The sequence below is a fragment of the Triplophysa rosa genome, linkage group LG20 (genome assembly GCF_024868665.1).
Source record: "Triplophysa rosa linkage group LG20, Trosa_1v2, whole genome shotgun sequence".
NCBI classification, from domain to species: Eukaryota; Metazoa; Chordata; class Actinopteri; order Cypriniformes; family Nemacheilidae; genus Triplophysa; species Triplophysa rosa.
This window is the reverse complement of record NC_079909.1, coordinates 3585626-3600954: the sequence shown is the minus strand read 5'-3', so window position 1 is coordinate 3600954 and position 15329 is coordinate 3585626. Positions and strand designations below refer to the sequence as shown.

Genomic DNA, 15329 nt, shown 5'->3' with positions numbered 1-15329 from the left:
TCATGCTCAATATTTCATATCTTGCCTATGAGTCAAGGTCCATGAAAAATTTAAGCAGCATATTTCTGATATAGATATAGTTTTTGCTGTAATAGATTACATCCTGGGTATTACCCATGTGAGGTGCCAGTTAAAGATTCCAGACGTGTTGTAAAATCCTTGTATTTTGTAATATTATATATAGCCACGGGGGGAAATGAAGAGACCATTGAAAATGTTCATTTAATCAGCATTTCTAGATGTATTGTGGTCATTCCAGTTCAGTGTCTGTTAAATTTCAACCAAATTAAACCTCAGGGGTGACATAAAGTCATCCAACAGAAATGTGATAGACAGCATGACACATGAAAACTGTGATAAAATCCAGGTTATCAGATAAAAACTGTTTTTCCCAAATACATGTAGAAATATGACTGCTGTATAGTTTAAAAGTGAACATTAACTTCTTTGCAGTATTTGAGATCTGAAAAAAAAATACAGAGCATCTTTTCTCTTATTTTGACCGGTGTTCATTTCTGCAAATAAATGCACATAGAAACAATTTTTTTATTTGAAATTTGAGAGAAATATACTTAGTTGTTCACAGAATAAAGCCAAAATACTCATTTGACCTAAACACATACCTATAAATAGTAAATTCAGAAAAAAACAAAATAATTTTGAAATGATCTCCTAATTTTATTCTCCGGCTGTAATTTGTATGATTCACTTTTGGCCTCTGTTTTGTACCCAGGGTTCCGGAGTTTGTGAAAGAGAAGCGTTTCGGCAACTGGCTGAGGGACGCACGAGACTGGGCCGTCTCTCGGAACCGCTACTGGGGGACGCCCATCCCGCTGTGGGTCAGCGATGACTATGAAGAGGTCAGTGATGGATCGAGGAGTCTTTTATAGGGCAGGCATGAGAACTATGGCAACGTTTTATTTCCTTTTTAAATGTAACATGTTTTTGAATAATAATATAATATTTTAATAATATAGTTTCCGCTTATTGTGAATGTTCTTATATACTATAGATATAACCCTGACGTCACTTGCTTTCGAAAGGACGTGATGACAAAATGCATTTTTGATTGAGTTACCCTTTTGATCTTCTTGGAAGGACGACCGTCTGAAAGATTGAGAGCGGTATCAAATGCACTTGTTAGTGTGTTTTACTTGAGGGAAGTCAGAATTGGGTTGTTGGCGTCTTTGCCCGCAGAGACGCGCTTCTCTATAAGAAGGACGACGACCTGTTTCCTGAAAATAGCATAATGAGTTGTTTCTCTGGAGTGCCGCTGACTCCCCGAGCGTCACGGGGGCAGAATGCGCAGCTCTCTTGCTCTCTGCCGAGGTGCCTCTATCTGGGCCATATTACCTGAGCCCGGTGTAAAACGGGGACAGCAGTCCAACCTTGCCACTCACTTTTAGTAACACACTTTTGTAGGAAACTTCACTGGCCACCTGGTGAAAGCCAAGGTTGTCCTGCTTTGTGACCACTGGACAGTTTTACAAAAATGTATGTATTGCATGTTTTTAAGGTCATGCAACATGAATCTTTTTAGTTTCGTTTTCACAATTGCTATTGTTTTAATGTTTTAATGTAATTGTTTTAATTTTAGCCGTGTCATATGACCCCTTTATGTATGCTTTTCATCTGCTAGGTGATAAACACATTGATGATTAAACTACAGCCACAAATTATATCTAGACCTTAAAATCTTGGTCTTTTGAACTGAAGCACAGCATCGCGTCTATCTTTTTTGCTTCCGAACATCTCTCTGACTGTCATTCGGCTGTTCTGTTTTTGGCTGTTTTGGTTTAGGTGGTGTGTGTGGGCTCCATGGCTGAGCTCGAAGAACTGACGGGAACCAAAGTTACTGATCTTCACAGAGAGAAGTGAGTCACCTTACACCTCCATCCACACCCGATTCTCTATAAAAACACATCTCGCAACACATGAGTTGTTCTCCTAAAATTCATCTAAGAGATTATAACACGTTGTCATCCTCAGATCCTATGAGACGTGTTTCTGTAGTTTTCTTTAAGGCTGAAGGTGATTGATGGGATGTCGATGTGTGTGTTTTAGCATCGACAGTCTAACTATCCCATCTCGCTGTGGAAAGGGTCAGCTCAAGAGGGTCTCGGAAGTGTTCGACTGTTGGTTCGAGAGCGGCAGCATGCCGTACGCCCAGGTGCACTACCCGTTTGAGAACAGGCGGGAGTTTGAGGACACCTTCCCGGCAGATTTCATCGCTGAAGGCATCGATCAGACAAGAGGATGGTGAGGAACCAGCAGTTATGGGAAATTTTGTGATGATATACAGTACATCCAAAAATGAAAATGATTTCATCATTTATTCACCTTCATGTCTTTCCAAATCTGCATGAGTTTCTTTCTTCTTCAGAGCACAAAAGAAGATATTTTGAAGAATGTCGGTAACTAAACAACACTGACCCCCATCGACTTCCATTGTATGAACATAAAGCCATTGAGACATTTCTCGAAATATCTTCTTTTGCGATCCACACATATACAGTCATATACAGATTTTGAACCACACGAGGGTGAATAAATGATGACAGAATTTTTATTTTGGGGTGGTCATCACTTGAAGTGCAAATATGAATGTAGACAATGGGTTTTAAAGTCAAAATGGCTGATCCGCTACCATTCAGCATGTGGCTTTATCTTTGCAAAGGTTTCTGTCAGTTCAATAATTGTGTTTGTTTGTTTAGGTTCTACACTTTACTTGTGCTTTCAACCGCCCTGTTTGGAAAACCTCCGTTCAAGAACGTGATTGTCAACGGTCTTGTTCTTGCAAGGTAATTCTGTAATGTTGGGTTTTATAATGTTTAGCCTGTCCTGAGGCAGAAAATCAGGACAGGATGTGTGTTAATGATCCAGTGACTGGGAAACACTCTGAATGTTTTTGTCCATGTGTTTTGTGTATGCAGTGATGGGCAGAAAATGAGCAAACGAAAGAAAAATTACCCCGATCCAAATCTGGTTGTGCAGAACTACGGCGCTGATGCACTCCGGTAAACACAGCACACCACAAAATAACATCACATCTAGTTATTTCTAGTTGTTCGTAACTATACCTCAGTATATGAATCGATGTGCCATTTTAAATAGACCCCCTGAAGCAAGCTTGTGACCTGGTCGTATGGATAATAAATAAAAAATGATTTACTCTACATCCGTCCGTCCATATGGTGCAGAACACACAGAAAACGGTGACATCGACACATAAGGCTCCCCTTTTACGTCCCCTTTTTTGCTTTTGTTTATCTGGTGACTAAATGCAAGAAGTGTGTATTGATCCAAACACACAACAGAATACAGTTCAAGCAGTATTGACCCATGTGACAAATTACCCCGAAACCATTAAAAAATGCGCCTCTAATGGACATTACAGAAGTCATTCAGTGAGAGATTTGTTTACATTAGTTTACAATTATGTATATGTACAGTACTGTATATTTTCCGTACATATACAGAGTGACAGAAGCTAACACCACAACTATTTTAGGATTTGTTAGAATTGATTCTTGGATTAATTTAAAAAAGCAAATCAGCAGTTTCAAGTGAAAGTAAATGCTTATCATAGAGCTTAAAGTCACAGTGAAATAAAAAATTACAATTCCTATTTTTTCATGAAATATTGCAGTGTTTATTGTAAATAGTTTGTCAATGTGGGTCATTCTCTTTTTAATATTCATAATACTCATAATCTTCAATTAAAATCTGAAAATGCAATCCCAATCCGTGACTATCAATCTCAAATGACCTAATTTAGGTGTCTTGGGCGGAGCATCCGTTAACTCCTCCCTTTCAACTGACCGTCTGCTGCCAATTCCATTTCAAAATGCAATGGCTGTCAATTTACAGTGAAAAAACTTTTTTTTTTGCCACTATTTACATTATTCAAAATTCTGTTTCACTCGGAAATGTGTCAAAATACTGAAGTCAAAACGATCACAAATTATGTTTTAGCAATTTGAATACCAATTTGGTACTATGGTACTTCCGGTAATATTACAAGTTACAGTATTTTTGACATCACTAGAGGGTTTTATCTGTAATTATGAGTTTTGTGGGGGCAGAAGCTCACCTTTTGATTAATATTGGATAGAAATAGTACCATACAGTTTGCTTGAATGACTTCCAAGCATTGAGCAGCTTTTCCTGTAACTCATATGTGCTGTTCTGACCTCAGCAGGGTTTACATCATAATGACACAATAGAGGTGAAGTCACACCTGACTTCACAGTCGATGGCAAATCTTTATGTTGTGGGTGTAATTCATAATCATCTTTACAAGGAAGCGAGAAAAAAAATAGTTATTTGATTTGTTGTTTGTTATAACTTAACATGTGTAATTTGTTATGATGTCTTACATCAGTATAGAATTTATTTTTATATTGAAATCTGTAGTTTTCATTTTTTTGCATTAAATGTAGTAGTAAGTAAGATTTTCACACTTTTTGACCCAGTTGTTGCTTGACAAATCTGTTAATTTAAAAAGTTAATTTTATTATTGATTTTTATTTCAAGACTGAAAGTCCGGCTCTTGGAAAGTCAGGGTCACAGGACAAGGGTACAACAATAAGATCTATATGTAAGGCAGCTGAAAGTGCAATAGCAAAATACATTTAAGGCATGGTTTAACAGTGCCATTTACTCAATTTTGTATTTTTTAAATTTTCCATCTTTTTTTGGCCACATGTTATTTTAAACATGTTTTATATTAAAACAGGAAGATTGAATTAAACTTATTGCAACATCTAAACCTACAACATGCTTATTAGACCCCATACCAACTAAATTATTAAAATAGATATTACCCGTTGCAATTGACCGCATCATAGTACTGAAACTGCGCTCGTTAAAATTACAAACGACCTGCTTAAAGGTAACATCTCACTCCTAGTCCTACTTGACCTTAGTGCTGCGTTTGATACTGTAGACCATAAAATACTTCTAGATCGCTTACACAATTATACCGGTATTCAGGGACAGGCACTACAATGGTTCAGATCTTACTTATCAGACAGACATCAATTTGTCCATTTAAATGGGGAATCATCAAATCTAACGCAAGTAAATTATGGATTACCTCAGGGATCGATTTTAGGACCCTTGCTATTCTCCATATACATGCTGCCCCTTGGAAACATTATTAGAAAACATGGAATTAGCTTCCACTGTTATGCAGATGATACTCAGCTATACGTATATCTCATCAAGACCAGATGATTCCTTCCAGCTATCAAATTGGAATAGTGCATCGAAGATATAAAACATTGGATGACTTGTAATTTCCTTCTTTTAAATTCTAATAAAACAGAAATATTACTTATCGGACCAAAGACACGTCAGAAGAACATTTCGGATTACAACCTGCAAATTGAAGGCTGCATTGTTACTCCAACAAATACAGTTAAAGACCTAGGTGTTATATTAGACAGCAACCTGTCATTTAGAAATCACATCTCAAATGTTACAAAACAGCCTTCTTCCACCTTAGAAATGTTGCCAAATTGCGAAATATTCTGTGTTGTTGACACAGAAAAGCTTATTCATGCATGTGTGACCTCAAGACTTGACTACTGTAATGCACTGCTTAGTGATTGTCCTGCATCATCAATAAACAAACTACAGTTAGTTCAGAATGCAGCTGCCAGAGTTCTAACCAGGTCCAGAAAATACGATCACATAACCCCAATGTTATCAAGCCTTCACTGGTTACCCATTAAGTATCGTATTGACTTTAAAGTTCTATTAATCACTTATAAAGCGTTAAACGGTTTAGCCCCTACCTACATAAAAGAGCTTCTACCACACTACAACCCATCACGCTATCTAAGATCTCAAAACTCTAGACCTCTAGACTTTTGATAACACCTAGAATAACTAAATCCACCAAAGGGGGAAGAGCTTTCTCATACGTAGCACCTAAACTCTGGAATAGCCTACCCGATACTATTCGAGGGTCAGACACTCTCCCAATTTAAATCTAGATTAAAGACACATCTCTTCAGCCAAGCATTCACTTAATGCAAAATATGCTAAATAAACCACCGGGAGACTGCATTTATTAGATATTATTTACTAGAATATTCTTGCTTGTTCTATAAACATCATGCACTGTGCTGTGTTTTACCTTTTTTGTTTTTTTCAGTTTTTCTTATTTTCTCCTGTAAAGCTGCTTTGGAACAATGCACATTGTGAAAAGCGCTATATAAATAAAATTGAATTGAATTGAATTTTAACATATTTTTTTGACAAAAATCTTCTTTGATATAAAGTAGCTAAGATGCTCATGCAGTGCAGAGGTTTTCCTTATTCTCTTTTAGTCTTGATTTCTCTGGTCTTATTTATCTGGAGAATGAAGAATTCCCACTGTGTCTTTCCCACTAGACTGTATCTGATCAACTCTCCTGTGGTCCGTGCTGAAAACCTTCGCTTCAAAGAAGAGGGGGTGAGAGATGTGCTTAAAGATGTCTTCCTACCCTGGTACAACGCATATCGCTTCCTGGTGCAGAACATCCAAAGACTGCAAAAGGTACAAGATCTGATCCATAGCATCTCTTCAATGTCTTCAGATGGTTTTTGATACACTGACAGTTTAAAAAACAATACTTAGACTTCCATCCATTCCTTATGGTTTCTACATGATAAGTAATTACTTACATTTTGGTCCTGTCTTCAAACAGAGCTGTCATTTGACTTTTGAAGATTTTACATACAGTGCATGAGTTGTTCAGTGTCTACCAGCATGCACAGATAGATGGACTGTATGAATCCAACTTACTCTGTCTGGTTACTGTACACATTAGGAAGAGGCCATAGAGTTCCTGTACAACGAGAGGACTGCCAGCTTGAGCGACAACATCATGGACAAATGGATCCAGTCTTTCACTCAATCACTAATACAATTCTTCAAAGATGAGATGGGAGGTGAGTGAGACCAGCTGTAGGTCTGAGATCACACACAGATTCTCACCACACCAGATAATGATGTGTAACTCCTCCATGTAAAAGCCGTGACAACCTGAAAGCGATCTGACAACACAGATGGTCTGAAATAGATGGTGTCTGTTTTTATGTGCTTGTATTTCCAGCCTACAGGCTCTATACTGTGGTTCCCAAGCTTGTCAAATTTGTGGATATGCTCACCAACTGGTATGTGCGGATGAACCGCAGGCGACTGAAGGTAGGCTGAAATGTGACTCATGCTCAAACACTGTCCAGAGCAGCCTTTCTTTTGTTATTGGGAAAACATCCCAAAACTTGTCAAGAACATGTCTGCTTCTCATGGCACCCCAAAATATAAATAAAAAGTAAGAAATTGCACTTTGCTTAGCAAAAAGGATTTTTTTTGACAGATTCTTTGCTGAATTCTGCTTTTCGTAATGTAAAAAAATTGTCAAATGTGCAACAAATATTTTTTCATGATTTTTTAAATGTAAAATAGTGTGATTTTGAGATAATCCAGACATGTTCCAATATGTTTTTGTGACATTACGGAGATTTGTTTAGTTTTTTAATTGCATGTACACATTAAAATAAAATGATGGTGTGCCGCAGGTGTCTGTCTTGATCCCGACTTTATTCTGATACAAGGAAAACCACATCATGAATTTTTCATCATAATATACCTCTATAATCAGTTTTATTTCGCCTTTCAATTTATTCTACTCAAATGAAGAATGCTTAGCTGTCACCTCATGTATTGTAATACCACAGGCCTAAACATGATGGCATACTGTAAGACTGCAGTGCAGTAAGCACATGTTGTGTGTTATGTGGTTTTACAGGAGGAGTCAACATTGCTTGTAGTTGTAAGCATCTCTTTCTTTGTCAGGGTGAGAGTGGCACTGAGGACTGTATGCGTGCTTTGGAGACCCTCTTCAGCGTGCTGTTCTCAATGTGCAGACTGATGGTGAGTCACTGTAATGCTGGTCCTGCATCTGTTTCTTAAATAAAGACGCGTTTAGAAAAAAATGTTCCTGTTGCAGAAGGAGGCAACAGAACAGGCTGTTTCTCAGCGGGTAGTGATGAAATGATTGAGTATATAGAAGTTTAAAGCAATGCTTGAGGAAGAATGATGCAATACTGAAATTAACTTTTTCCATTCCGAAACAATCTGTAATTTTCATGGTGCAATATCACCAGATTTTGCATGCATGAAGTTTCTGTGGCTAATTGCATTATGTTATTATGGGGTGGATGTGTGTATGGTTGCCTAGCAACTAGAAATTTTCAAAAACATCATCCATGCCATATTGGAGTCCCTCCTCTTAGCTGCTCATTAGAGATTGTCGTGTTGCTTAGTTCTTCTTCATAGTACCGCAGTTTATTGACTAGAGTCTTCATGAAGCTCGGTATGCAATTATTTGTGGAGTTCATTTTTGGGTAGACCCCAAATTATTATTTGCATATTACTTTAATAGGGGTCACTTAAAGTGAAAAATTTGCAGTTGTTTATTTAAGAAATTTAAACAAACCACATTTACATGAAAAAAGTATTCTATTATGTTAGATAAAATAGAATTTTCCAATGAATTTAGACCTTGATAATTGTCTCTTGAGCCTTTATTGGTTGTAGTTTTGTTTTTGGAGTAACGGCTCTCCACATCTCTAAAGCTGGTCAGGTCCGTTCAGACGTATGAGGGCAGAGCTAGCTTACTGCAGTAATTAATCGTTGACCCAAAAAGTAATTTGATAGATAAGCAATGTCTTAAAAAACAGTCAATGCCTCATTTTCCTGGCCAGTGATTTTTCAGAAAGTGTTTAATGTTGGAATGAATCCTTATAAGAACAAGAACTTCAATGTTATGGAGATTAAGCACGTGATGAAAGGCCATAAGAAACCAGAAAAGTCTCTTTATGAATGCTGGATATGAATATGATGTTCACAGTTAACCCCGACTTTGAGTATTCATTATAATATTCATACAGTTTGCTGTCTGATGTTGAGATAGAAAAGTAAGATACTCAATGATTTTTGTCTTTTGTTGTGAATAGGCCCCGTTCACTCCTTTCATAACAGAGTTGATGTATCAGAATCTACGTCACCTGATTGATCCAACGTCAGTAGAAGAGAAGGACACTGGGAGTATTCACTACCTCATGCTGCCACAAGTCAGGTACACAACGTCACATGACACTACAGGGGTGATTCCCACTGAATCTTTGTTTCAAGATGTCCAACATGAAGAATGTATATGCAATTAGAAATTAATTTAGTCTGCCCTAAGGTTAGTTTAGTTTACATATACTATTACAGCTTTCCTGGTAATGTTAAGAAATTAAAAGAGATTTTTTTGTAGATAGAATAGCCCATCTTTGAGACTTCTACTGTACAGTTGTTGGTCATACAATGTCAAATCTATAACACAAATCTTTTTGCAAGATTAATACACAAACGTAAAACTAGGGATGTAACGATTCACTCAGCTCACGATGCGATGCGAGTCACGATTCTGATCTCACGATGCGATTTTGTCACGATTTACTCACGATTTATTTTGAAAAAATGAGTTGAAACAAATTAGAAATGAACAACTTCCCTTGCATTATTTCTTAAATGCTTCACGTTTCTTTGTATGATAAAATAATGTTTTATTTCAAATAACAAAACTAAGCTGCAATTTTATAACAAATTAATAATAGAAAAAGTCTCTTTAATATAAACAAACTAATACTGTATGTGCTTTTCTTGGATTTTTTTGCATTTAAGAAATATCAGCATCCACGTTTAGGTTTGCAGTGAAAATAGCGGCCCCTGCTGTTCAAAAAATGTATTGCGATTCAGTTCAAGCCTCAACCGATTTGAATCGTTGCTCATTATAACCGATTTTCAACCGGCTCACGGTGAATCGTTACATCCCTACGTAAAACACAAGCCATACAAATAGAGCACAATGTACTATATTAAATGGATAGTTCACCCAAAAATGAAAATCATGTCATTATTTACTCACCTTCGAGTTGTTTCAAATCTGTATAAATGTCTTTGTTTTGATGAACACAGAGAAAGATATTTGGAACCAGACAGATTTTGCCCCCCATTGACTCCCATTGTAGGAAAAAATACTTTATCTTTTTTTTTGTTCTGTTGAAGAATGCAGGACAGCAAACAGTTCTGGGGCACTTTTGACTACCATTGTATTTGTTTCTACTATGGGAGTCAATGGGGGGGAAAATCTGTCTGGTGATAAGCATTCTTCCAAATATCTTTCTCTGTGTTGATTAGAACAAAGACATTTATACAGATTTGGAACAACTCGAAGGTGAATAAATGATGACAGATTTTTCATTTTTGGGTGAACTATCCCTTTAATATGGAGAAATTCTCTGTATTGGATTTTTACAGCATTTTCACCTGTATTTTGAATTTTGCATATAATTCATGGATGATATCATGTCAGAAAATGACAAGTACATTTTAACAGTGTAATATAGTAAATGCTTATTTTTGAGGATTAGTCGGTATGAGATGGGATGGGATTTTAGACCAGTGACATTGCACAATGCATTATAACTGGCAACATACAAAAATATAAACAGTGTTCTGTTGCTTATTGTAGCTTGTACGGGAAACCGATGTATTATGAAAAACTGTACTTAGTGTATTCAAGGCATTGATTTATTAGTAGTGTCTATGTTTTCAAGGAGTCAAACCTATGACCTTAGCTTTAACATGACGCAATATTACATGAAAATGTAACATTTTGAACTCAAGCACACTTTGATGAATGCTTCGCACTCTGGGCTGAAAAATCCTTAGGCGTCCTTGCGTTCAACTGTAGTGATTTACTGTGCCTTTAATTTCCGTCTGTAAACACATTTAGCAGAATACCTCAGATGACCCCGCAGTCGTTTACATGCAGCCCAGCGCTGTGAGACGCTCGGAAGATATTTTCCCCTTCAGTCCGTCTCTGTCTCCTTCAGAAATTCACGTTATGGCTCGTGTGTATTAATAAGCACAGAGGTGACCTGCAGATAGAGACACAGAGGCCGTCCAGAGGAGACTCCAGTCATTAGCAAATTAAACATGTTCTGCTGCTGCTGCTGCTTTGATTTCTCATCTCTTCAGTCTTCTTTTTTTAGAGATCAGACTAGGAGGAAGTAGTTTATTCTCATTATTTCAGAATCACTGCTGCAGACTGTGGGCTGTATTTTTTGTTTTGGGATTGCAGGCTGCAGTCGCATTAAAAATTAAGCAGGAAAGAGCTAAATAAGGGTGCTTTTCTGCAGTAAAGATGATGTAAAACTTGCAGTGGGGGTTTTGAAATGGCATTTTTAGTGGCAATAACGTTTATGCTATGTACAAGAATAAATTACATGAAACATAATTTTTATTATCAGGAAAACAATCAGAGATTGAAAGATTTAGAAACAAAATGAATAGTCTACTCTATAAAAGTGATATAGATGTGGTCACAATGCCAAAAATACCTCCGGGAAAAAAATTGGTTTACAAAATAATATAAATTTTTGTACTTTATATATACGCTTAACCATTTACTAGAAATACTGCAGAACTAGACATTTCGTGTATTCAAGGTATTTTAAAGTCACCGTGAACCGGAAGTTGCGATCGTTTTTACTTCCATATTTTGACGCATTTCCTAGTGAAATGGAATTTCTAATGAGAAAATATGGGCGTGGCTTTCATCTTTCTCTGCAATTTGATTGGATGTATAAAAACAGCTGTTGCATTTTGAAATGAAACTGGCAGCAGACTGACAGTTGAAGGGGAGGAGTTAACGGATGCTCCGCCCAAGCTGTCTAACAAACATCATTTAAGATGGATAGTCATTACAGGAAGGAAGTGGAATTTTAGATTTTAACTAAAGATTGTGATGGCACACAAATTTTAAAAATAGAATGACCCACATTGATAAACTATTTACAATAAACGCTGCAACATTTCATGAAAAAATAGGCATTGTTATTTTTAATTTCACTGGGACTTTAAGGGTTGTCATAGGCTAACTTTATTTTGTGTATGTGATTGACAGAGAGTCTCTGATTGACAAGCGCATTGAGAACGCTGTGGCACAGACGCAGTCGGTCATCGAGTTGGGTCGCGTCATCAGAGACAGAAAGACTCTCCCAGTCAAGGTGCAACCCACATTATTATTGTTTTATGTTTTATAAATGTGTTTTTTATGAAGCCTCCCTTTCATAAAGATGACCTAAGAATGTCCTGCAGTTCAGACACACAAACAACCTCAGCATCATGATTTTACATGCATGTTCCTCATCTTGCCCCATGCTAGTGACCTTAACTTGATTTACATGCATTTAATTTCCATACAAACTACACTGAATGATCTCACTGCGTGGGTTATTGGTGTTTTTCAGTATCCGCTGAAAGAAGTGGTGGTGATCCATCAGGATCCAGAAGCTCTGAAGGACATCCAGTCTCTGCAGAAGTATATTCTGGAGGTAGGAGTTACTTCACTTCTCTCATCCCATGATTTCAGCTTAAGATGAGATTCATCATCGTCCAGCAGATGACCTTATACATTACCAAGAATGTGTGTAATGGGATAGAAAAATGAGTAGTTGTTTGTATACAATCTGGCAAAAAAACAGATTGAGTTTTCTGACCTTTGTCAGGGTTTTTCCTGGCTCAAAATGAGGCGGAGGTGGTGCCATCCTGATCTTGTACACACATTGAGGCCTACCGTACCTTTAAGTGGCTTAACCAAAGTGACTTTGAGTTTGACATATTAAAAGGTCTAATAAAATTAGATAAAAATGACAATTATTAAGTTATATAAAACATTACTTTTATTCAACCAAAAATAAAAGTTTTTTTTAATCAAATAAAGCTTTTTTATCGTTTTCAATTAACTTTTCAGCCCACAATAGCTAACTGAATTAACCAGTATTTCAAAATGAGCAAAGCTCATTCACATCTTGCATTCTCTGTGGTTCACTTTAAATGATTCAATGATCTCTTATATTCGCTAGGGACTGAAAAGTTCAATAGTTTAAATGAATCAGTTCAAATGAGTCATTCGAGTGCGAGTCGTTCTGAACGCAATGTGCGTTCATACTGGCGAACTCGCTGTGTACAGTATACGCTGATTCAACGATCCGACTGCACAGCTAAAGACATTGCAATGATGTACGTCATGTTAATTTAGTAAATTTCAAGAAATTGAACGTACTTTGATGCAAAACAAACAGCTGTGAAACACAGCCAGCTCTTGTTCTGCAATTCTTTTTAGCGCCTCAGTGTGCTGATAACGAAACAGCGCCTCCACTGTGGCGTAATGTTGCAACTGCAGTTACAAATGACAGTGCAGGATAAATGCATGCAGCATTTCTTGTGAAGACTTGCAACATAATTTTGGCGAGAGCCTGAGGCGGCACGACATTTGACGGAGGCAGCCGCCTCCAATTTCTCTATGCAGGAAAACCCCTGTTTGTGGGTTTACACTAGTGGTCGACCGATATGGGTTTTTAATGGCCGATACCGATATTAAGAAAGCACTGAGCCTAGTTAGTAACAGACATTAAGAGGTTTATTGATTAATATAACATATGGGCAGCTAAACATGGCTTAAAATGAATAAAATAAATCAATTTAAACAAGTTATTGATACTTTCCTTACAATTTTTGTACACAACCCATTTTACTCTGGTTATATTACATTACTAAGTGGCAAATGCCTGCTTTACATCTTAGTGACATTTTTATGAATAAAATGCTGATGTGCTGTATGGCGGCCAAACTGAAAAAAATATCACCCATTTGTAAAAATATATCGGCCGATGCCGATAGTGAAAAACTTCCAAATATCAGCCGATATATATCGGCCATGGCAATATATCGGTCTATCACTAGTTTAAAGAACACCGTTTTCAACTGTTTTCACAACTTCTGTGTGGCGGCCTAAAAATGCAAACTTTTAAAAACACAAATTTGTGAAAATTGTGACGTCAGGCGCATACATTACAGGTTCAGTCTATATGTCCTGTCATGCAAATTAAGTACAGTTATATAGAAATAAAACAGACAGTGTACTGACTTGACTAGAATCGTTTTTCAATCTGACAAACTACTGTAGATTTACAATTTACAAAACTAAATCATTTTCTTTGTCGTTTTTAAACTATTTTTTCTTGAAAAAAAGTTGTAGAACAACATGTTTTGAAACATGAAATACTTTAATTAAAACTGCAATTCACTTTTTTGTTAAGAATAAAGAAAAATTGCTTATTAAGCAAGTACATAAAAATTCAATTCAATTCAATTCAATTTATTTATATAGCGCTTTTCACAATGTGCATTGTTCCAAAGCAGCTTTACAGGAGCAAATAAGAAAAACACAGAAAGGTAAAACACAGCACAGTGCATGGTGTTTATAGACCAAGCAAGATCATTCTAATAAATAATATCTAATAAATAAAAAGTCTGTTGTTGTACAGAAACTGTCTCTTTATCTTCCCCTAATTCAGAATGGTATGCTTATAGTTATGTTTTATAAATTGAGCTGTCGATTATTATTTTGTGGGAAATGTGAGTTTGACGTCATTTGACTTGAGCCCACGTGAAGATAAGTACGTAAATAACCTGCAATTTTGTGTTTCAAACAGAGATGTCGATAGAGAGACAAAAGTTATTAATTGCAGCATTCTTGCATATGAGGCCCCATATGTTCATTAGTTCAGTGTTTATGATGTTAATAACAGATCAACATGAAATATTCGTGGTTGACTGGGGGTAAAGCTTCCATGATTCCTTAATGCAGTAGTTATTGAATGACTTGAAAATACAGATCGTGAGCACAGTTTCCAAACAGCTGATTGTTAGGGATGCTTAACTGGGCAGTTGTCCTCCAGTGCACACTAACGCAGGTCGTGTAGTTGCCATGTGCGAGCAGACACACTCAACCTGTGTCCTTCATCCGCAGGCCCTGCCGCCGTGATTTATGGGGAGGCCGGGTCTCCGAGCTAAAATTAGCCGCTCTGTCTCTGCTTCTTCCACGCTCCATTGTTAAACAGCCCCGTGGAGAAAGCAGTGGGTGGCACACGCCACACGCCTGCCATTGATCAGACCGATAGCTCTGAACACACACAACACACTCAGCAGTCACCGTGACCCACTCGCAAATATATTCATGAGAAAGAAGCATTATTATTCACAGAAGATGATGAAACGGGCGGTTTTTGGAGTCTTAGCGAGTCTGGCTTTGCATTATTTAGTATGAGATGATGAGCTATTTGAATGCGTTTTTATGCAGTAATAACAGAGGTGATGGTGTTTTAGCCGTTCACTGGCGCAAGCAGCCCGCACCCATGGGCATCAGTAGTTATCC

General features: G+C 37.1%; 1 protein-coding gene across 1 annotated transcript in view; it reads left to right on the top strand.

Annotated features, from left to right (window-relative positions):
- Window positions 1-15329, top strand: part of iars1 (isoleucyl-tRNA synthetase 1) — a 70786-nt gene that overhangs the window by 29466 nt on the left and 25991 nt on the right. Inside the window, exons 14-25 of the mRNA XM_057361807.1 lie at window positions 734-860; window positions 1801-1874; window positions 2065-2259; window positions 2715-2801; window positions 2934-3017; window positions 6403-6547; window positions 6822-6942; window positions 7107-7198; window positions 7850-7927; window positions 9013-9134; window positions 12015-12117; window positions 12361-12444. Of these exons, the coding sequence (XP_057217790.1) occupies window positions 734-860; window positions 1801-1874; window positions 2065-2259; window positions 2715-2801; window positions 2934-3017; window positions 6403-6547; window positions 6822-6942; window positions 7107-7198; window positions 7850-7927; window positions 9013-9134; window positions 12015-12117; window positions 12361-12444 (1312 nt within the window). The remainder of the gene's footprint in view (window positions 1-733; window positions 861-1800; window positions 1875-2064; window positions 2260-2714; window positions 2802-2933; window positions 3018-6402; window positions 6548-6821; window positions 6943-7106; window positions 7199-7849; window positions 7928-9012; window positions 9135-12014; window positions 12118-12360; window positions 12445-15329) is intronic.